The sequence below is a fragment of the Elgaria multicarinata genome, chromosome 7 (genome assembly GCF_023053635.1).
Source record: "Elgaria multicarinata webbii isolate HBS135686 ecotype San Diego chromosome 7, rElgMul1.1.pri, whole genome shotgun sequence".
NCBI lineage: Eukaryota > Metazoa > Chordata > Lepidosauria > Squamata > Anguidae > Elgaria > Elgaria multicarinata.
The window spans coordinates 62,051,482-62,075,870 of NC_086177.1; the positions used below are offsets into that span (position 1 = coordinate 62,051,482).

Below are 24,389 nucleotides of genomic sequence, written 5' to 3' on the forward strand. Positions count from 1 at the left end.
TTAAAAATACTGGTGGCGAGTGTTAACGCAGGGGAACTAGTCCAAGAGCAAAAACAAAAATCTAGGGACTTCTGATTATTCTATTCACTGTAAGGATAATTATACGGCAACTACTTAATTGGAAACTGTTTATCTGATCACTTCAATAAGTAATCCCACAAGATTCAAGCATTCTATCAGAATGGTTCTTAGACCTAAATTTCCACATACTCATATTTTTTAATTTAAATTCAATCCCTCAAAAGATTCAGTAGACTCATCTCTTGTTTTATATTCTTATGTAATTCTTCTTATTCTTACATTCTTATTTTGTTTGCTTGTTTATTTGTCTGTTAGTCATAAGTCTGCATGATAGGCCATGAACTTTATCAAACCTCTCTTCTGAAAGCCTTGCACTCCCCTCTGTTTGCCCTGGTTCTTTATATGGACTGTTAGGCTAAATCACACATACATTTTAAAGCACTTTAATGATCACTTGGGAAGCTTCTCTAGCTTCAGTTAATGCTGGAGTTCACCCTATACAGGACACTGTGAGGTTCCATTCTGCCTTGTGCCTAACTAGTAAGTGTTCACAAGTTGTGCATTTTCCACTTCAAAAGTAAGTCCAACTAAATTAAATACTTTTGAGTAGACAAATGCACGATTACTCTGCAAATCTAATTAAACTTAAAATGCATTTATTTTCAATCTAGTCACTGATGAACAATTTAAAATGTAGCCATATTGATGACAAAGTTGCAATTTATACTCCATCAATGTGTCAAAACAACACCATCCATACAAGGAGTTATCAATAGGCTTGGGGAAACCCCAAGGGTGCATAAGTACAAAAAAATCTTTAAGGGGGATACCCTGGGGGTGGGAAAACAAGTATCATAGAAAAGAGGAGAATTGTCATCTGGAACCTGAACAGGAGCACACAAGTTGCAACATTTTGTCACTGGTCCCAATTGTAGCATCCTTAGGGTACAATTCCATGGCTGGCTAGGGAATACCGGGAATGCAGGTTTTTCTTTCTTTCTAAGCATTCTTAGGATTGCACCCCTAAAACTCAATAAATGCGCAGAGCCATCCAAGGATTGTATCCAATGTTAGTCTAACTTAAGTCCCATTCATTTTAATGGGTATACTCTAAGTAGGACTAACACTGGCTGCAACCAAAGCGTCAAACAAAAGCATGCACACGCGATACATGCGAACCCTTTTAAGTCATGTGTGGGATCTTTGTGATTTTCTTTTCTCTTTCCCGATTTGTAGACATAATAAATAAAACCCGTGACGTATAGACGCACAGCAAAGTGTGATCTCAGACGCAATCCTATGCATGTTTAGACGGGGGAGGGGGAATCCTTCAGTGTCCAGTTTCAATGCTGTGTGTAGGGGCTTCCCACCCCCACCCACCCCGTTCTGAACATGCATAGGATTGTGCCTTTAGACTGCAGTCCTAAACGCGCTTCCCAGGGAGTAAGCCCCGGGTTGAACACAGTGGGAATTCTTTCAGAGCAAACATGCAAAAGGGTTGTGCTTGCTAATCAGGGTCAAAGAAACAAAACATTGTCCCAGCCAGCCAGTAAACGAGACCAGGGACTGGAGGGCTTCCTCCCCCACCCCCACCCCCACCCTGCTTGGGCTGCTGACGGTGTCAGGTTTCACCGCGCCGCTTTGGGCTGGCCCTTCCCGCCTGCCACTAACCATACTTCTGCACGGGTTTCGACCCTGCAGCCGCGACAGACGGTCCTAACCGCAGCTCCGAGAGTTCTTCCATCCGAGAAGACGAGGAAAGATTTGCGGCCCTCGCCTCCCTCCCCACCCCCCGGCGACTTCTCCCTTTGCTTCCAACACCCCCGCACCGTCCCGGCAAACTGCTCAAATTCTGGCTGCAGAGCAGCGAAGCTCGGCAACAGCAGCCCCAGACAGCGCCAAGGAAAGTGCATCGCGCGCTCTCGCAGGAGTGCTCCATTGAGAAGATGGGATCCATGTTAAGCGGCGACGGGCGGGAGGCGGCGAGCGGCCCCCAAGGCGGCAGCCTGTTCACTCTACACTGGGGGAGAGCAAGGGAGGAGAAACGGCAGCGGGTCCTTTCTTTTGACTGCTCCATCTGCTTGGAGGTGCTGCACCAGCCCGTAAGGACGCGATGTGGCCACGTGTAAGTACAATACCCCTCCCCGTCTTGGCTCGAGGGAGAGAGGAGAAGAGATCGTGAACCCTACGCTGCACAATGCGAGAAAACGAATCTCTACCCAAGACTAAGGCCGTAGCTAGACCTAAGGTTTATCCCAGGATTGTCCTGGGGTCAAACCTGTTCATCTAAGTGCCACGCAGGGCATCCAGCGCTCAGGCAGGGACGAACCCGGGATGATCCTGGGATAAACCTTAGGTCTAGCTATGGCCTTAGTACACTCTCCCCTGTCATTTTTAAAATGGTGCTGTTTTTAGGGCTGCGATTCTTCGCACGCTTCATGGAAGAAAGCCCCACCATGGTGCCAATGTCCCGGTTAAAAAATAAAAAGCTTCCCTTTTCCTTTGGTTGGATCTTCGCATGGGAATATGCTACATGTTTTGACTTGGTTTCTTAAGTTAGTGCACTAGGGTTGCAGTTACTCATGGAGGATAAGGCTTATCAGTGGCTACTAGTCCTGATGGCTACATGCTATCTCCAGTATCAGTATGCCTTTGTACACCAGTTGCTGAGGTACTTGGGCGGAAGGCTGCTGTTGCACTCATGTCCCACTTGTGGGTCTTCTGTGGGCAGCTGCTTGGCGACTGTGTTTACATAATACTAGACTAGATGGACCCTTGGTCTGAGCCAGCATGCTTCTCTTACGTTCTTATGTGCTCCCTGTTTTGGACCAAGCAAACTCGGTTTGGTTTGTTTTTTTCAAAGGGAGGAAATTGCTCCCAATTTGGGATTTGAAAACAAAAAGTACCTTTTTGTTAGTACGGCCAAAGAAATGAGCAAAGGAAGAAAGGAGATGTTTCCTGCCCGCCACCTTCTTCTTTAAAGCTAGCTTAAAAGAACAAAGCTCAAGCCATTTAACTTGAGGTTTACAGACAGAGATGTCGCAGATCACTTTGATTTAAGCGATTGTGCTAAAGTTTTTTCGTTAAGATTTCATTGCTCTTCTACTTCATTCTCTTTAGTACCTTGGTAGAAACAAAGAGCTCATCTACACCAAGTAAGACATTCCACTATGAAAGCGGTATATAAAAGGCAGGAGCCACACTACTGCTTTATAGCGGTATTGAAGTGCACTGACAACTGTTGGGGCCCATTGGCACATACTATACTGCTTTCATACCACTTTCATAGTGTTATATCCTGCTTGGTGTAGATATGTCATGGGTCCCAGCAGTTGTCAATGCACTTCAGTACCACTATAAAGCAGTGGTGTGGCTCCTGCTTTTTATATACTGCTTTCATAGTGGAATATCCTGCTTGGTGTAGATGAGCCCAAAGTTTAAAGAATGATCTGGGTTTGTTTATAAGTTGGTGTAGTGCAGTGGCTAAGGCCTTAGCTAGACCTAAGGTTTATCCCAGGATTGTCCCGGGGTCATCCCTGCCTGCTCCCGGGACATCCTGTGTGTTATTTACATGAACAGGGATGACCCCAGGACGATCCCAGGATAAACCTTAAGTCTAGCTAGGGACTAAGTGGCAATACAGACATTACTGATCTACACTACACTACAATCAAGAGTTATAGGGAAAGTATGGATGATAACTACTTTACAGCTTGTATGAACTGCACCAAGATGATGTATGTGATCTGCTTTGAACACTTGAAAACAATATGCAAGCAAGATTAATATGTTAGGATTTCTATTGACACTCTATGCTTGTTTTAATTTCCCACTAATGAAGTTGTTTACAATCTGTTTTATCAATGAATAGAGGATACATTTTAACTGCATTGTCCTCAGTCTATTCATATTCCTAAAATAGAAATAAATATGCATGTGTATGATGTTTGTAAATAAAGGTTTTGTAGTTGGAAGGGGAAGTATTGCTAGGTTTTGGAAGAATCTTATAAATTTTAATTAAATGAAATTAAACCACCTTCCCTACTAAAAAATATTTTTTAAATTTTTTTTGCTAAAAATCCTTTAAAAATCAGCAATATTCCAAATTTGGGGATCGGTAAACCCTACAATTTGGGGAAGTCTTTCCTTAGATTTGTATTCACTGATGTTGATCTTATAATGTAAAAACTGGTGCAAATCTGTTAAATGCAAATCTTCCAAAATATTGGAGTGGGCAGTTGTCCCACGCAGAATTAAAAATTCAAGAGTTCTCTGATTGATTTTTTCTATAGCTAAATGTGGACAAACTGGAGATGAGTTGGTTTTCATTTTCCTTGCTTGACTACGAATAGCTCTATATAGGTATGAAGCAGCTATGTATGGGACGCCTCTTTCCATAGCAAAAAGAAAAAAGTGTAGCAGTTAGCAGCCTCAATGACATTGGTTTGGACTGAAGTCCTGTACTCACCTAGAAGTGAGCCCCATTGAACTCCATGGGACTTATTTCTGAACAGGCACATACAGGATTGCACTGTTGGCCTTGTAGCTGTACTAGAATAGCCGAATCAAGTCCATGTTATTAAGTCTGTCTATATGAAATACCTTCAGGCAAGGCTCAAAAAGCCTCTTTAAATTAATCTTAAGTAAAACTGAGCCTTTTTATATACTGCAGCTACATGATAACTCACCTCACAAGGAGTAGAAATCCAAAAGAACCATATGGCCCCTCGATAGGGAGGGGCCATTGCTCAGTGGTGGAGCATCCGCTTTGTATGCAGAAGGTCCCAGGTTTGATCCTCAGCACCTTCATTCAGGGCAGGAAAGATTCCTGACTGAAACCCTGGCGAGCTGCTGCCAATCAGTGCTGACAATATTGGACTAGATGGATCAAGGGTCTGACCCAGTATAAAGCGGCTTCCTATGTTCCTATATTCTAGGCAAAACATAAAGCTAGCATGTATGATGTTTGCATTCCACCCTGGTTCAGACATTAGAGGAAACCCAAGGTTTGGCTGCTATGAATGAGCTTTATATTCACTAGTTCTAGTTTCCTCCTTCAATTTCTGATTTAGTCAACCACAAATCATAGACTGCCCAGTTTGGATGTAATGGCAAATTATAGTTTGTGTGAACTCAGGAGGTGTGGTAAAGGAGAGCATACATGTACAAAGGGAGTAGAGTATGCATCATACAAAGTAGATGTGCTTGTATTACTTTATGTTAAAAAATGTTTTTCCCCCATGAGATAATACATTGGATGATCATGCAAACAAGCTGCACTTGTGGGATTCGATATCTGGCAGGCTCCACCAAAAGGTGGAAAATGGCTCCAACCTTTTGGTGGAGCCATTTTCACATGTGAATAGGTTTTCTATATAAATAAAATGGAATATTTGTTGTTTTTTCAAATAGTGCTTCCTCGATCTGTAATCTTACTATAAACCCTGCATTAACTAGAGCATACATTTCTGTAGCACCTGAAAAACAAAGAGATGTTTAATACTGAAAATCTGCATATTAGCAGGCTGGGCTCCAAAAGTCAGGCAGCTGCCCAGGGCACCATTATTCAAGGGGACTTGCTGTGTCAATAGCAGTGCACAAATGTGGGATCTTGTGCTCCTTCTGGCATGATGACTTCACTGTGCAAACTAAGGGCATAATCCTATGCATGTTTAGACAGAAAAAAGTCCTAAGACTCGCAGAATCCTTCCATGGTGGCTGGGGCATGCTGCAAATTGTTGAACTTTTTCCTGTCTAAACATGTAAAGAATTATTTAATTTATTATTTATTTATTGCATTTATATCCTGCCTTTTTTTCTTCCAAGGAATCCAAGGTGGCATGCATAATCCTCCTCTCCTCCATTTTATCCTTACAACAACAACCCTGTGAGGTAGGTTGGGCTGAGAGTCTGTGACTGGCCCAGTGGGTTTCCATGGCTGAGTGGGGACTAGAACCCAGATCTCCTGACTCTCAGTCCAACACTCTTGCCACCATACCACACTGGCTTGTGCCTTAAGAGACAATTACAGAATCCAGTGCTTCAAGGAGTTCTAAGGTGCAGTGGTATTTACTGTGGGGACACTGTCATCTCATGCTGCTTGAGGCAGCAAAAATCTTAAACCAGTCTTGCCTACTAATAAAGTCCCAAAATCTGATACCAAGCCAATTCTATCAGCTGTGTGACTACGGTTGAATAACATGTTTCAGTGTTAAGTTAAAAAAAATCAGTGCAGACTAGCAACAGGCACATAAAGTGCAGTTTATATGAATTACAGTTCCACTGGTTGCACAAACTATGTAAATACCATTTGCAACTAGATAAAATGAGAGAAGGTGGAATTTTGATTGTATAACCCTCTCTAACACATATGTACTTTGCCAAACTTTAATAGTTCATTGTCTAAAATCATGCACATATTTGGAAAACACAATGAAAGTGTTTTCCTTTAATGAGATGTAGCTGATGATCTGCACTTCATTGGAAAAGCGGTGGTCCAACAGCCATTGGATAATGCCCATTAAGGGCTGCACAACCAATACAGAAGCTGCTGGTTCTGAAGCCCCTGGTGCCAAAAGTGCCTGCAAATCCTGAGTTGCCTGCCCCTCATTTTTATTTTTATTTGGTTCACCATTAACCATTTGAATTTCAGCCAATTGGTCTTTTCCAGACTGAAAGACTGCCCTGAACATGGGGTGGGTGGTAGGGAGAAATATTAGACACCCAAGATTGCCAGAACTGACCCTGGATGGTGCATGGCTATTCTTGACTTTTGCTTTTCTCATCATCCGTAGTGCTAGATGATTTTGGACATTCTGGTACGCATCAAAAGTAACATTTATGTTCACCCTTTGAGCCTGGCTATTTTATTTCCATTGAGAAAAAGCAGACAAATCATTTAAAGACAGGTTTTGAAAGTAAAGCCAGCTCTTATTCTATCCTGAAACATATCCAAATCAATTGAGTAGGTCACTGGTCAGTAACAAGCTATTATATGCATATAATTGAAGTCAGTTGGCCTTATAATTTATGTCTGAAGAAATCCAAAGATATTTCTTGGGACTTAAGCCTGCTCAGACTGTGTTCCTCCCATTTGTCTTCCCATTGCAACAGATCCTCCTTTACACTTGTTGTTTCCATAGGTAAGATACAACCTTTGTAAAGGGACACCTGTGACATACCTTGTGACCTTTAAGGAAAGAGGTCCTTACAAATCCTTTACGTGCTAGAATCAGAAGATTTTCTAAGAAAATTAATTTTATTTCTTTGAACAACACTTAAAATCATGTACAAAAGAATAAGACAATAATTCTTAAAACACAATTGCAAAATGGGATAGTGGCCAAACTACAGCTAAAGCACATTTCCTGTAGAGGAATAAAAATTGTATCTGACTTATCTGTCCCTTATATTTTAAGTCTTTTTTACAGTGCACTAAATTATCACATATTAAAATTCATGATAGCATTATGAGCATCCAATTTGGGAGTTAATAACGTTACTATTAATTTTAAAATGTGACTATTTAGTGGTTTGCTTTTATGCATTTGATGTTACGCATGGGCTTTAAATTTACTATGCATATTTCAAGGATGCTTATGTGATACTAACTCAGGCCATTTCTTAATGAAAAAAAGTATTTCCCAGAACTGTGTATTGGTTCAGCACTACTAAGAGCTGCTCAGTTCATTGATGCTGTAACACTTCCCAGATCAAAGCGACAGATTTGAGGAGCTGCTCCTATTACTCCCTATGCAATATTCAAGCCATTTTTGTGCACTTTGGAACATAGAAAGCTGCCTTATACTGACTCAGACCATTGGTCCATCTAGCCCAATATTGTTGACATTGACTGGCAGTGGCTTTTGAGGGTTTCAGGCATGATTCTTTTTTCATCCTACCTGGAGAAGCCGGAGATCAAACCTGGGACCTTCCGCGTGCCTAGCATGTGCTTTATCACACTGAGTTATAGCCCACTCCTGTTGCATTTTAAGCTGGCAATGGGGGTGGGGTAGACCATGAAAAAACCATCAAGCTCTGGTTTGTTGCTTCAGTTTTCATTACAGCAAGCTTAGACACAACATCAATAAAAGCTTTCATAATGCTCCCAGTATTATCTCCAAAACCATGCGGCTATTACTCTGGCCATCTGCCATTAGTCAAGCATATCCATAGAGACATCTGGCATTTCAGCTTTTGTGCACTTGGTGTCAGAAGCATCACACCACAATGTGGCGATATCCACAAGATCTGATTTCATCCTGTCATGTGTGATAAGTTCACAAATAAGATGGGCTTCATTTCCATTGTCTGTTCTAGGACTTCATTTACTTGCATCCTTCTCTTTGATTGATTCTGGGAATAATCACTGGAAGTGTATTTGAAGACAACACAATATTGCATTTTCTTTAGGATGGGCTATTCTACTCACAATGAAGTTATGCCTGTGAATTATTACTTATTTGTATAAAAGAAGCAGGTTAACAAAACAAAAACTTGCACTTTGTGACAATTACTTGCAATTATATAGGTATAGGCTACAATCCAACCTATAAACTTCAATCCAGCCAGAGTGAAGCACTTCTGAATTTCATTGATAAAAGTGGAGGAATAAAACATATTCTTGACTCTCCCCCAGTAAAATCATTAGAACATAAAAGTGCAGTACCCTTGGCTGGAGCATGCCTTATGTTGTGCTTACCTCTTCCATAGTGCTTTATTAATACATAGTAGAGTTTGCAATTCACTGGTAGGTGTAGGTACTTTTATGCTAATGAGTAACTTCAGCTAATGCACAGATAACCCCATAATAAAACACACTATCTTCTCTAACCTCACTTTATCAGTGGCTCGATATACTGGGATGCTCAAGTAAACAAAATGAGTAACAGGCCAGAACTGGAGTAGGAACCAGTCTTTTTGGAAGGTCATGACTGTTAGTGATCATAACTGTGTTACATTTCAAAATGCTTTCTTTACGTTGGAGTTTTGTGGGGAAACATGGTGTTTATTTTTACCCATCTTGTCAGATTTTGTCAGTCTTGTATTGCTACAAGTTTAAGGAATAACACGTGGACATGTCCTTATTGCCGGGGCTATCTTCCTTCAGAAGGGATTCCAGCAACTGATATTACCAAGATGATGAAAGATATATACCAAAACTGTACAGAATGCGAAACACAGGTAAATAACCACTAATATTCCATAATTTCTATATCCAATGGAGACTTTTCTATACTTATGTACACTGACTTGGGAGCAATTCCCATGGAATTCAATGGACACATTATGCCCAATCTAACAAGATTCGGTCCTATGTTACATTTGCAACCTTACTGTCACAAAAACTAGTAACCATGATTTTCTCTTCAATTATTAACCTTTAAATGTTGAATTTTAACATTTTGAATTCACCACTTAATATACTTTAGGCTGAAATATGAGATGGGCCTATATGCAAGTAACTTTCATTAATTACATTCACAATGGGGGTGTTACTAAGGAGTCTGCAGTGATACAACCACACCAGTTCTAAATGCTTTACCTAAAAATGACTCATTGAAATCTGTTCTAAATAATAAGCAGTATCCAGTCAAAATAAAACATTTAAGTGCCTTTGCTTTCAACAGAAAAGGTAAATAAGTGTTTATGGCTGCAATCCTATACCCACTTAACTGGGAGTAAAACTCAATGGGGTTTGCATCGGAGTAGATGGATATAGAAGCTCATTAACTGAAAATCACTTACATTGTAACAACTGGACTTAGAATTGCTGAATCATTTCTGCTGACTCATTCGTGGTGAGTTTTGGCTCAAGTAAGTCTTCTCCTAAAGTTTCCTGATTTTGCTCCCTGGGCTATTACAAACAAATCTGAACGCTTGTACGGACAATAGGACCTGCAGCAAAATGTTGCCATATGGATTTTCCATTCTGCCTGGTTTTCATTTCTCTTTTCCCTGGAACAGAGTGATACTCAGTATTTCATGATTACTAAACATGCTCAGCTCTCATTAGGGTGCTGATACCTCTCCCTTGACTCTCAGTTTGCAATATTTTGGCTACATAACCATTAGCATTCAGCATTTGAGTTCACTATTAGAAGGAGAATTGCTGATCTAACTCTGGGAAGGAGTGCAGATTAAGGCCACAGCTAGACCTAAGGTTTATTTATTTATTTATTTATTTAAGTATTTTTTTTATGCCGCCATTCAGCCAAAAAAGGCTCTCACGGCGGCTTACAAAAGTATTTCTTATCCTGGGATCATCCAGGGTTCGCCCCTGCCTGAGCACTGTATCCCCTGTGTGTCACCTAGATGAACAGGTTTGACCCCTGGATGATCCAGGGATAAACCTTAGGTCTAGCTATGGCCTAAGAATCCATTCCTTTCATTACTTTTTTAAAAATTAAACTACCGTAGCCTGTCTTAAGTGGAATTCAACCATCTTGATCAGAACAGGCAAGGAAGCTTTTTGCTGTATTTCCACTATTCTCTTTGCATCCCTGCTCTCAACCAAAACTAGACTTCCACTTGCCACAGCAGGCAAGGAAGGAGGGTGGGGAATGGATTCACCAAGGAGTAGGCTGAGAGGTGCAACAGCTGAATCTTCCTACCCTGCTTGAACTTCTGACTGAGACCTCATAACCCCCAGTTCCCAATAATGTCTGGGAATCCATTTTTATGTTGCAAAAGCTACAAATAAGGCAGTGGGACTTCTAGGTCTGCCAGTTACTACCAGTCTCTTTTGATTGGACTGCTGCAGTGTACCTAGTGCACTTGGCCAATGCAGCATATGCTGTTTTCTAGTGACAGGTCCAGGTCTGTATAGTGTTCTAACTTATGCCATTCCCCGCCCCCGCCCCCACCCCCACCCCCATTTTTTATTTTTGTAGAGAACTCTGGAATGTATGCAGACCATTCTTGCTATAGTGCTGCCATGTTTTGTGCACCTTTGTAGTTCCCTTGGTGTAGTAGTTGTTAAAAGTTGTGAGCTGGGAAGACTTTTGTTCAAACCTCCCCACAGCCATGAACTCACCAAATAGTTTTAAGCAAGCCACTACCTCTCCACCCCGTCCTACCCACCACACATCTTGTAACATAGACATAAAAGCACTGTCCTCTCTTACAAGGCTGTTGTGAGGATTATTGAGCTTGGATACATGAAGCACTTTGAATATTCAGTAAGCACTTATGTAAATTCTAAGCATTTGGGAGGGGAGGGTACCATGCAGATTGTAGTTACAGTGTACTAGAAATAAACAGGCTTCTTTAGTGAGAACAATTACCAGAGTGACAGTAGCCATAAACTAGGGTTGCAGTTCTGCACAGGCTTACTTGGGAATTACCCCCATTGTAACTCAGTGGGGTTTACTTTCATGTAAACATCCAAATGATTGTGCTGCATAACTAAGCATCATTCACATCAATACAACTTACTTCTGAGTAGTAAACTTGTTTTAGAATCACTTAGGCCATGGCTAGACTAGGCCTATATCCCAGGATCATCCCTGTGCATCCAAATGACACACAGGGGATCCCGAGAGCAGGCAGGGATGACCCCTCCATTTGCCTGGGATAATCCTTAGGTCTAGCTAAGGCCTTTGTTAGTGAACAAGATCTTCTTATAGCGTGTAACTAACAATTCAATCATAAACATGTCTACTCAGAAGTAAGCCCCAGTGAGTTGAAAGGGACATGTAGGCAAGTGGATTACAGCCTAAGTAACAGACTAATGAACCATTTCTTCACATGTTCTAGGTGTGCCTCAGTGAGATGAGAGCTCATTTGAGGACTTGTGGCCAATATATAGAGAAATATGGCCCCTTGCAAGAGGTTGTATATCCAGAAACAAGGTAAAGTACATCTTAATAAAAAAAAGGTAACATAAATCTACTATCAGCCTGATTTATATATTTATTTATTCACTATTATAACCTGTCATATCCCAGTGACTGAGTTGTATAAAGACAGATTAAAACTAAGCTCACTAATACTCACAACTTAAAACACCCAAGTCTAGAACATTAACAGTGTAATCCTAGTGGTGACTACTCAGACGTAAGTCCTGCTGATTTCAACTGGACTGCTGCCTAGGTACATTTGTGTAGGATTGCAGCTGAGTGGATAGTTATCCACTTTAATTCCAGTGACTGAAGCCAGTTCAAACAAAAAGGATTTACAAAACATCTGTATGATTCTTAGGCCTTTGCTAGACCTACCTGGAAATCTGGGCGGGAGGAGGGGCAAGCCTGCGATACAACTATCGCGAGCTGTCGCCCTAGTCTTCACGTCAGATGTGACGGGCTAAAGGAAAGCCCTGTTGCGTCCGCCATTTTTTTAAAAAAAATTAAAGGGCCAGGTGCGCAGGAGCGCATGAACAAGAAAAGGTAAGGTTTTTTTTAAAAAAAATTATTTCTCCACTCCCCCCACCCTGCCCCCAATGGGCGCAGCGCTCCTGGGGAGTGCTGCCGACCACACGCCGCTTCTCCTGGCTCTTCACGAGTAATCGCTGAAGCCGGGAGAAGCCACGGAATGGGCCACATGCTCCAAGACTGCGGGAAATGTCGGGCTACCAGTGGTGCCTGTTATCCCGGGGTAAGGGAGGGTTCATCCCTGCCTGAGACCAGGATCCCCTGTGCGTCCAAATGAAGAAGCTGTAGACATCCTCTGAAGAAGCTCTGAAGAAGCTGTAGACATCCTCTGTTTGTACAGTCTGGCCTGGTTCAGACAACACACTAAACCATGCTGCTTAACCACAAAATGGTTAAGGGAATGCATAATGCATTCCCTTAATCATTTTGTGGTTAAGCAGCGTGGTTTAGCGTGTTGTCTGAACCAGGCCTATCTGTTAGACCAGCATGGGTAAAGGGAGAGCATCCTGTAGAGCATAATCTCAGTAATCTGTATTCACAATCTCTAACCCTTTCTTTATGCCTACATTCCTGCTTCCATGACATACATACCGAGAGCAACTTGATGCAGAACCCTATTTATCGGGAACAGGTTGGCTCACCATCCAATTTAGCTGTCAACTGTAGAATGTATTGAATAGCTAACTCTGAAAAATGCAACTAGTATCTATAAATAATATCTTTTGTTTTCAGATATCCTTGTCCTTTCTGTCAGTACGAACTGGATGAAAATGATCTCCTGGACCATTTTCTCACTTATCACAGATCCGAAAGGAGAGCAGTGGTAAATGTCTTACATTTGGGTTTATGTCCACGTGCATGCATCATTGGGTTTATCTTTTGTAATTAACTGACTGTTTGACAGAAGTGGTATAAATGGAAACATGCATATTATGCACATCATAGGTTCTGGTGTACTAGTTTAACACAGTCCATCTGCTGAAAAACCATTTCTGCCGTCTTTTGCCTGAACTGTGCCTATGAAATGGAGAAATGAAAGGCTCCAGAACCAGCATTTTCCAGCATTTTCAGGGTGAAATTGTGATACCTTATCAGTAGTGTTAAAGACAAAATTATCAAATATACTAACAGCAATTTCACTTCTCTCGAGTGCACCACTGATGAACAAGAGGGAACACAAAGTTTTTGCAAAAGTTCAAAAAAAACTTTAGAAAAACCCCGAGGATGTAGAAAAAAACACGAACTGCCCACTGAGAATGTGATGGAGCATCTGAGATCTTGAACAAAAGCGCTCCACATTGCAACATTTTGTTGCCGGTCCCACTTATAATGCTTTCATTAATGGCAGCTCTCTCTCCCTGCAACTCCAAAACAAATAATCTTAAATCATTGATCCTAGAAGATAGCCTGATACTTTTCTTGAGAATTAACTCATATTTGCCACTTTTGCTTCACACCTGTTTAAACTTTAGCCCCAGTCTTGAAATGTTTGTGTGCTCATATGCACATACTAGTCTATTGTGCACAGAGGTGTCATTCACTTCAGTGGAAGTTGTCGGTTTGCACAAACAAAGAAAAAGACGTCCCTCTTGGAAGAGAAGCTCTGTGCTTGCACTGGAGTGCCTTTGCCTGAAATGGATCTTTGGAACAACTGGCTACAATTCTGCAGATTGGATATTTGTACTCTTGTAGGGCTATGGACGGGGGTGGGGGGAAAGCATTCATGGAGAAAAAGAACGTGCATCCTAGTAAAAAAGTATTCCGATGTCCCCCATTCATGCAAAAAAATAGCGACCCATATGCATAAGATATGGGTAAACAAGGCATCCCCAGGTTGTATATAAAACAAAACAGTATACTTGGGATAAGCCGAATTTACTGTTAGACAGAGAGTGCATTGTATATTCAGGTCACTCAAATAATGCCCTTAGTTACAATTGCCCCAGATATTTCACATTTCTCTCTTTAGCAATAATTATTATTTATTTTGCTACATCTTAATAGCGAACACACTCATTTGGCATATTTACTTCCCCCCCTTAAATTACTTATAGTACTGTTCAATTTGTTGTTTGCTATGTGATAGTGGTCCACATTATTACAGCAGGCATTTTATAAAGCACCTTCAGCTCAGACATATATTCTGTTACAAAGGCCATATAGTGAGTAAATTGTATAGTTATTTTTCCTAAACCACTGCTAAGACTCCTTTATCTGCAACTCCCTTCATAACTCCTGTAGTTGACAAGTCATTTGAGGGCATTCATAGATTGCAAGAATGTTATGCCTGAAGAATTAGAAAGGTTACAAAGACTTTGAGACTCCAGTGGAGAAATGTGTAATTCCGCCAAGATGCTACACTGGTGCGGGGAATCCTAACGTTGCTTGAACACCAATCCAAAAATAAGTGAAGGAGTTGTTCTATTCTCTCTCACTGATCTACTCACTATTTGAGTATGGTTTTGAAATCACTGGAGCAAATTTTCAAGTAAATTAGTGGAAAAGGTGGAGGGAGGAGGGCAAGCAAGTGGGACGCTTTGTTCTGAATATTTAGGGCAAACATCACTTTCTTTTTTCAAATAAAAAGCCAGAAGGCTTGAAGCAGGGGTGCAGAACCCCTTTCAGCCCATGGGCCAAATTCAGCTTTGGAGAAGCTCTGGGCAGGGTGCATTGCAGTGGTGTGTAGGACCAGTAGCAAAAGGGGTTAAGCCCAAAATATCAGAATAAAGCTCTTACTGCCAGTTACTAAGCCTTAGAAGAGACATTTCAACGTTTTAGAATGAGGAAAAAATATTTCTCCCACAAAAGAGTACATGCTTTTTAAATAATAAGAACCAAAATGTTACTTGTATTGTTGCTATTTTTTGCAAAGCTAGTAACCAAATTGAAAGGAAATTGATCATCTTAAAATTAAACATTCAAAACATCCCTTCTAATGCTGATTCATGTTTTCCCATGCTCACTCAAATGCAGCCTAAACCACACCACCCATACACAAGAGGGAGGGATAAGCAGACCCAGAGAAACCCCAAGGTTAGCAGGGATACAAACATATTAAATGGGGGGGGGGGAGGACCTAAGGGTGAAACCTTCAAAACAGTCCAGTGATAACTCAGTGACACAGAAGGTAGATAGATAGATAGATAGATAGATAGATAGATAGATAGATAGAAGAAAATAACTGGATGGGGAATTGTTTGGAAGGTCATTTCCTGAGTCATACTGAGAAACTATTTTTAAATGTCCCCAAGGACAGAAGTGATAACGTCCGATGGAAATCAATGGTGAAATCCAAGACTTAACTGTATCTGGAATTGGGCACAAAACACACACACACACACACACACACACACACCCCTACCTCAATGCCCATTGTATGCTGACTGACGGTTGGTGAGAGAACAAAAGGAAAACTAGGTGGTGGTTGAGTGGAGTAGCTGGAACCCTAAACAGAAGCACTCCACACTGCAAGATTTTGTTGCAAAGCCCCATTTATATCTTTCTGTTATCAATTCTATATTAGTCATAATATCCTAAATGAAAAGGGTTAACAGTACATGGAACATTATTTTTTAATGTTTTCTTTCTGATTTACATGAATGCATTAATATGGTTACACTGCCTATTAATTGAAACTTTTCTATTTTAATTGGTGCACAGATATACACAGCTAAGGCTCCTATAATTGGATACCCAAGCCAACACTGTATTTTTTATAGTTCAATACACAGAAACCTTTAAGATGGCACAAGCCACAGTCAGGTCCTTTTCGATCTTGTCATAGGATCACTGTTAGCCTCGTATAACCACTGAAGACATCTCTGAATATCTTGCTGCTTTCCTTGTGGATTTGTCCATATGGTATAAAGCTCTTAATGGGAGGGTAGAAATCTTGGAATCCCCCGGGACAGTCATCCTTACGTGTGCTCTGTAGTCACCTGAAAGAACATGCACTCATGTAAGAGTATGCATATCCCTGGCATCTTGCTGTTCCTTAGTGATTGGATATTGCATCCAAATATAGATTCCTTTTCCTTGGAAATGCCAGTGCAGGGAAACCAAAATGTGGGTGTTGGTTAAGAATCAAGTGTGCTTAATCTTAAATATATAAGATTGATTGTGGTTGTGGTGGCGGTCCAACTATAGCTAATAGGACTTCTATCACTGCCTAATAAGAAGACTATTTTACTGCTTAGCTAGATGGTGTTTGCTTCTTTGTTTACTTGCATATCTGATTATCTTTCCTTCTTATTTCAGGATATAAATATTGTAGAAGAAGTTCTCATTGAAAGAGTCCTAGACCGGTCATTTTTAGAGTATGTGCATGTGAATAATCCAAATACTGCATAATCCTATCAAAAGGATTGGAAGAAATACCAAATAGATTACATTGTTAATTAAAATGTGGGTTAACTTTTTTTAAGACTATAGTTCAACATTCTAAAAGCAAATTATATTTAGGTTTGTAAGAATTCATATTTTCTTATACCGTATAGGCATCGTAGAGGTAATCTTGATGGGTTCTGACCCATTGGGGCTAAATGTACTCAAGGATCCTTCTTGCAGTGGGCACTGATAAGAAACAACAGTAGCCCTCTTTCAAAAGAAAAGCTGAATGGCATTATTTCTGAGTTCCTTCCCTGCCATCAGGATGTTGCTGCATCATGGTTTCCCAGGTGTGCATAGCCACGAGAGACTGCAACTGATTTCTACCAGCATTCAGTCATTTCATTTGGAAAACATTTGTTGTTAAAATCCTCCGAATGGATTTTTATTTGGGTCCGGCCAGTGTTCCCACATAATGACCTGGTTCAGATGACATGCTGGCAAGTTGTTTAACCCAGGAATTGTGTGGACATACAAACCCAGAAACTCTGGGTTGTTTATGGGCTAAACAACCCAGAGTTATCCCAATAGCAATCCATGGGCAATTGTTTGTACATCATGTGGCATCCCTGGGCTATTGATTAAAAATGGAAACAGCAAATACACAGCTTGCATGGTCCACTTCTCCCTGAAATTCCTGAGTTAAATAACCAGGAATTGCCAACGTGATATCTGAACTCGGCAACTATCTAACAAAGGCAAATAACTGAACAGATCCTTAGTGAGCATCAATTATATGAATTTGTGTGCCATCAATTCATTATAAAGATAAGAGAAATTAATGCTGAATAAAGTGCATTTACAGGACAGTATTCAATGCAACATTGCCGCTAACATAAATTACACTGCGCTAACATAAATTACATTGCACTAGCATAAATGATCCCTACCACAATGCCAATAGCCTAGAAAAACTCACCTCACCAGCAAGCATTACTTGTGTTGTGGTAGAGATTGTTTGCACTAGTACAGTATAATTTATGTTAGTGATAGTGTTGCATTGGATACTGTCCACACTTCTGTTTCTGCTACAGATGTAATATTTACTCAAAATACATTTTTGTGTGATGGTGCTTTAGTGGGTTATTAATGTTACATTTTACAGATTACCTCTACTGTTACTATATAATTCGAATCAACTCCCTAATTTTGAAGAATATTAAAGTCTAAGAAAGACTTATTTTTCAAATTAGGCATGAAAAAGATTTATATTCAAGGAACTTTCAAATTAGCAATCAAAATTAAATGTTAATTTTGTCTCACATAATATATTGTTGTTTTAAGAGCTATATTACTTGACTTCATTGAGAAAAATATTTGTTCAGAATATGAATTGCTACTGAATTTGTCTATAGCAAAAGTTACTAACAGTTTTAAATATATTGACCAAAACTGAAAGCATCTTGTTACTGCATTCCATGAGCAGTCCAGAGTATTCATGATTATGAAAATACTGCAATTCCAATGGCAGAGAGAAAACAACTATGTCCTTTTTGAAAAAAAAGTTACCGTATATCACTTATCAGAGATCAAAAAGAAAAGCTACAACTATGTTTGATAGACAGCACTACATCATTGTCCTGGTGACTTTAGGAATAGTATTAATGATATCATGTGTACATTTATAGCTGCTGGAATATCAAGTGCATAGTATTAGTAAGGAAAAGCCATAATTGAATCTGTTAAAATAATACCCAAAGGGCAACTGCTAAGATTGAATGTGTCTTCTCATCTTGTTCAATGCTCTACTAAAAGTGTCCATCTTTGTAGCAAGACAGTAAGACTAATATGACTTTTATATATTATTATTTAATACAGAAGCTTTCAGTGATACAGTTGTCTGTAAATGTTTGTAAGAATTTGTGTGCATTTATTTGTACACAGATTTCTGAAATGGTGAAAAGAGTTCAAAGAAAATGTATTCTTAAACTATCTATGTGTAAAATGTTCATTCTACAAATTCATTCACTCATGGAGGTACAATTATTATGAACTTGCATATGACTGTAAATGTGATATATATTTTGTCCATGCTTCTTAAATATTACCTTTGCCATGAAGGAGCTACTTTTCTATGAATGGCTCCTGCCTGGCTAAGATAATTATTAATGGACAATCCTATGCATGTTTAGATAGAAAAAGAAGTCCTACAGCTCCCAGCATTCCCCAGCCAGCCAGTTGTAGGACTTTTTTTCTGACTAAGCATGCATAGGATTGCACCCTAAGTGTTCCAGCAATAAGGATAGGGGCTGGCCACATGGATCCTAAATACAGATTCCTCGGGCAATGCTGATTCTGTGGGGAAGATCCACACAGTTGAGTTATTAAACATATATTGTGAATCACCGGGGGATTTTATTATATTCAGCAGTATATAAATGCAACAAATAAATAAAAACATAAACATTACCTCAGCCTGCACAGGAACTACTCACAGAAAATCAGCCCCCACATAGCTTTAGGGTAATGTCTGACGGACTCCTGGAATACCCCACTTACTAGAAGTATCTGAACAGTTCTGTACTTTACAGAGTGTACCCTCAAATAGTAAAGATACTTCTAGGTCAGCTAAATGGCTAGTATTTGGGACATGTCTAGTCCACAAAACTCCAGTTGCCAGGGAAATCTTGATGGAGGACATTTTTAAATCTCTCCAAAGAACAGGGGACAAGAAGTGAATTCTTGACATGGTTAATGTACTTCCAGATCACTCAGAATACTGAAATGTAGTTACATGCATAGGTGAAGGCACACTGATTATTAGAAAGGCATGAAAATGACACATTTTTGCACTCACAACTCAGAATATGGGGTATGAGGTTTACCTCACATTAGAGGACAGAATTCCAGTACCAAACAAGTCATGCTGAACATAAGATGGAATGTATGGGTAGGGGAGTGTGTATAGATAGATACTGAGCCAGTCATTTGTAAGGGAACATGGCAGATAATCAGATCCTGGCTAATGTGTCATAGAGTTGAACCCAATGGACTGAAGTAATAGCAGTCCTATGCTGCAAGGAGGCACATGATTAATTTGACAGTAATCATCCCACACATATAATAAAAGGGAATGCTTTGGAAGACTTGTCAGCCAATAGCTTACACTATGCAATTCACACACAAAAACATCTATAGGGCTAAATCACTGTAGTTGACAAGTTGCAGTAAGTACCACTACTATACATGTAATACTAAAGTAAAATATCAGAATATATGAGCAAAAAGTCTGATCCTATTTCTGTCATATCTTGCCCCTTGTAATTCCTTTGTGCAATTCAGCAGTGCCATGCAAGAGCTTGAGGAGAAGTGACGCTATCCCTGTAGCACCAATGGTTGTTACTGTTCCAGGTCCCAAGTGTAAAATATGCTTCTGTATCCTGGACAGGATTAGTAAGGTTTCAGCAGTGGGAAATAACCTGAAAGGCATCAATATTCAAGCAAATCTTTATCATGGAGATCATGGCTCATTTCAGATTAAACAGCACAAACATCTTATATAAATTCTGTGTTTTACTGATTAAGACTTTAGTGAAAATCATATTTATTATGAGAATTTTTTAAAATGTCAAGGTCATTTTTTTAACTGAATGACTGATTTTTTTAAAATAAACGTTCATAGCTTTTTGCTGTCTCGTTTTTCTTTTGCATGTTGCCTATTTCAAAGGATAAAAACTGCAAGATTCATAATTTCAGTTGTACCATATTAGCTATAAAATCAACTATAGTAATTCCACGTTACTCCAATCTGCCCCTAGCATTAATTGAAATGGGTGTTAAGTAGAGAACGGAACATTAAAAAAAACAGCAGTCTGTATTAGCAAAGCTAGGTGTTTCACTCAGTAAACAATGAAACCAATTTGGTAGATGAACTTCTACAGATGGCTAAATTTGGTATCCGTCATGATACATAAAAACTGTAAGTCTCCGTATTGGTCCATTAGAAAACAAACATGAACAGCATGTTATTATGATCAACTACCTGTGCAATCCTATACATGTCTGCTCAGTTCCTGTAAGTGGATATAGGATTGCAGCCTGTATGTCACATGAAGTAGTGAGCAATGTTTTGAGTTCCTCCAGAATTCTTAAGGCTAGATGTTCAGCAAAATCAAAAGTGGAAAGGAAGAAAAAAAGAAAGGTGTGCATGAGGCTTGACGCCCCCAAATCTGCAGGTTGTAACAGTCTTACTGTGTATATGGCCATTAAACATTAATCAAGAATAAGTGAGCAGAGACCAACAATTTCTCCCCTGGAAAAATAACAAATGGCTTTATATTCTAGTAAATACGTGTATTCTGCAAGTCTAGATACATTCCTCACTGCCATCCTATGCATGCATGCCTGCTCAGAAGTAGACCCCAGGTAAGTATGTATATACACTATAGCATTGCAGCCTTAATCCTGCTTTTGGGGACGGTGTAAAAGCCGGAACGGAACAGGCCGGAACAGCCCCATTATATTAAAAAACCATACCAAAAACAGTGGCATGTGTTAGCAACACTTGAGAACAATATTTTAGGACTAAAACCATACCAATATTATATCACTATTAACCCCAGAACTCCCAAAACGATGTCCGGAACAGAATGGGATGGCCGGAACGGCCACTAGGGAACGAGCGATATCAACCAAACTCACCAGTCATGCATAACTAAATGGCAGGGATGCAATAAGCCACAAAAGGTGCAAAGAAACTGCGTTCCGATAACCGTTCCGCGCACAGCGCATATTGCGCAAAACGGACAGGGACAGCAGCTTCCAAGTGAAGTATGTTAATCAAACTCACCAGACACACATTACTAGGTGAGCCTGATGTAATAAGCGCCCAATTAGGTAAGTCAACCAAACTCATCAGATGCACATAACTAGGTGGAACAAATATAGAAAGCTCCAAAAGTTGCCCCGAAACTACGTTCAGATACCCGTTCCGGGCAAAAACGCGTATTGCGCAAAATGGGCCGTAACAGCAGCTTCCCAATGACATAAGTGAACCAAACTCACCAGATGCACATAACTAGGTGGGACAAATATAGAAAGCTCCAAAAGTTGCCCTGAAACCACGTTCAGATACCCGTTCCGGGCAAAAACGCGTATTGCGCTAAATGGGCCGTAACAGCAGCTTTCCAATGACATAAGTGAACCAAACTCACCAAATGCACATAACTAGGTGGGACAAATATAGAAAGCTCCAAAAGTTGCCCCGAAACCACGTTCAGATACCCGTTCCGGGCAAAAACGCGTATTGCGCAAAATGGGCCGTAACAGCAGCTTCCCAATGACATAAGTGAACCAAACTCACCAGATGCACATGACAAGGTTGGAAAAATATAGAAAGCTCCAAAAGTTGCCCCAAAACCACGTTCAGATACCCGTTCCGGGCAAAAGTCTGTGTTGCGCAAAATGGGCCGTAACAGCAGCTTCCCAATGAGGAAAGTCAACCAAACTCACCAGATGCACATAACTAGGTGGGACAAATATAGAAAGCTCCAAAAGTTGCCCTGAAACCACGTTCAGATACCCGTTCCGGGCAAAAAGCTCCAAAAATTGCAGTGTTTTTGCCCGGAATGGGTATCTGATACGTGGTTTCGGGGCAACTTTTGGAGCTTATTACATCAGGCTCACCTAGTAATGTGTGGTGAGTTTGGTTGACTCACCTCATTGGGAAGTTGCCGTTACGGCCCTTTTGCGCAATATATGTTTTTGCCCGGAACGGGTTCCAGAACGTGGTTTCAGGGCAACTTTTGGAGATTTTTATATTTGTCCCACCCTGTCATGTGCATCTGGTGAGTTTGGTTGACTTTCCACATTGGGAAGCTGCCGTTACGGCCTGTTTTGCGCAATACGCAGTTTTGCCCGGAACGGGTATCTGAACATGGTTTCGGGGCAACTTTTGGAGCTTATTATGTCAGGCTCACCTAGTAATGTGTGTCTGGTGAGTTTGGTTGACTCACCCACTGGGAAGTTGCCGTTACGGCCCTTTTCCGCAATACACGTTTTTGCCCGGAAAGGGTACCTGAACGTGGTTTCGGGGCAACCTTTGGAGCTTATTACATCAGGCTCACCTAGTAATGTGTGTCTGGTGAATTTGGAGTTATGCATGACTGGTGAGTTTGGTTGATATCACTTGTTCAGTAGTGGCCGTTCCGGCCATCCCATTCTGTTCCGGACGTTGTTTTGGGAGTTCTGGGGTTAATAGTGATATAATATTGGCATGGTTTTAGTCCTAAAATATTGTTCCCAAGTGTTGCTAACACATGCCACTGTTTTTGGTATGGTTTTTTAATATAATGGGGTCGTTCTGGCCTGTTCCGTTCCGTTCCGGCTTTTGTGTTTTTCGTAATTTTCTGTATTTCGTAATTGTGTTTTTAAACTGTTGGATGTTTTTTGTGGTTTTAATTTTTGTGAACCGCCCAGAGAGCTTCGGCTATTGGGTGGTATAAAAATGTAATAAATAAATAAATAAATAAATTACACCGTCCCTTATTATTGAATCAAGCTTTGCAGAGACTTGCTGTGACAGCAACAACAACAACAACAACAAAGTTCTGAAATGTTATTCCAGTCTGTTTATTTCCCCCCTAAAATTCTAGTGATACATATGAGCATAATTTACTGCTTATATGTCAAGAAAATACTTCTTCAGGTTATTTACATCACTGCTACATGAAGCAGGCAATGGTAAATATGGCTTTTAGCGTGAGAACAGCACCCTGATCCTAAATAGGATACATGCTTCTGCATACCATTTGCTGGGGAGCAACAGCAGAAGAGGACTATTGTATTATCATGCCCTGTTTGGGGTCTTCCTGAAGTCATTTGGTAAGGTTGGCCTCTGTGAGGAGCAAGATGCTGGGGCTCAGCAAATTGCTTAAGGAGCAGCCATGAGACTAGCTCTGTGTCACTTCTCCCACAAAAACGACTTCCCCATCCGCATGACATTAAAGCTGAGATGACATTTGTCCCATTAGAACCAGCCTTTGCTCCTTGTCCAATGTTTTTAAATGCCAGAACCAGCTAAATGGAGGAGTGCCTTTTATGTGCATTCCTCAGATGCTGGAATGCAGTTTCCTTTCATGTTGACGGGCTTGCTTGACTGAGGGAAAATGTGCCCTGGGGACATACTAAAATGAAGGACATTGAGTGGTCATTGAAACACTTTGGTTCATTCCAAATGGTCTTAGGAAATCCTTTTAGGGACCATCTTCAAATCAACAGGCTCATAGCCCAAAGTAGGAATACATTGAAATCATGGTATATGAAATTATAGCACGTAGCTATGACAGAAAAAAAATGCCATAAAATTAGCCAAAGTCAAAATACCTGACTTTTATAAAACATGACAGGATTTTATTTTATATACTGAGCAGGATCATGCACAGTAGTATATGCCAAACCCTTTCCTCAGATTATGGAAAAGAGACTAAATATTAGTTTGATATAGAGAAGAATGATAAAAGGAAACTTCTAAGCAGCCCATGAACTCCTCATATAGTTTGGTCTGTAATGCTAAGTGAAAAATATGAATAGAGGTTAAATTTATTTATTTGTTTATTTATTTATTTATTACATTTTTATACTGCCCATCAGCTGAAGCTCTCTGAGCAATGC

General features: G+C 40.3%; 1 protein-coding gene across 1 annotated transcript; it reads left to right on the forward strand.

Moving 5' to 3' along the window:
- The first annotated feature begins 1,704 nt into the window (after positions 1–1,704).
- RNF125 (ring finger protein 125) lies at positions 1,705–20,405 on the forward strand. Its single transcript, XM_063130681.1, has 5 exons — positions 1,705–2,146; positions 9,051–9,204; positions 11,779–11,873; positions 13,125–13,215; positions 16,650–20,405. The coding sequence occupies exons 1-5, from the start codon at positions 1,968–1,970 to the stop codon at positions 16,740–16,742; spliced, it is 612 nt and encodes a 203-aa protein (XP_062986751.1). The 5' UTR covers positions 1,705–1,967; the 3' UTR covers positions 16,743–20,405.
- The last annotated feature ends 3,984 nt before the right edge of the window (positions 20,406–24,389 follow it).

Coding starts and splice junctions, on each gene's coding strand:
- RNF125 (XM_063130681.1), top strand. CDS start 1,968: ATGGGATCCATGTTAAGCGGCGACGGGCGGGAGGCGGCGAGCGGCCCC. Junction 2,147..9,050: donor AGGACGCGATGTGGCCACGT/GTAAGTACAATA, acceptor CCATCTTGTCAG/ATTTTGTCAGTCTTGTATTG. Junction 9,205..11,778: donor GTACAGAATGCGAAACACAG/GTAAATAACCAC, acceptor CACATGTTCTAG/GTGTGCCTCAGTGAGATGAG.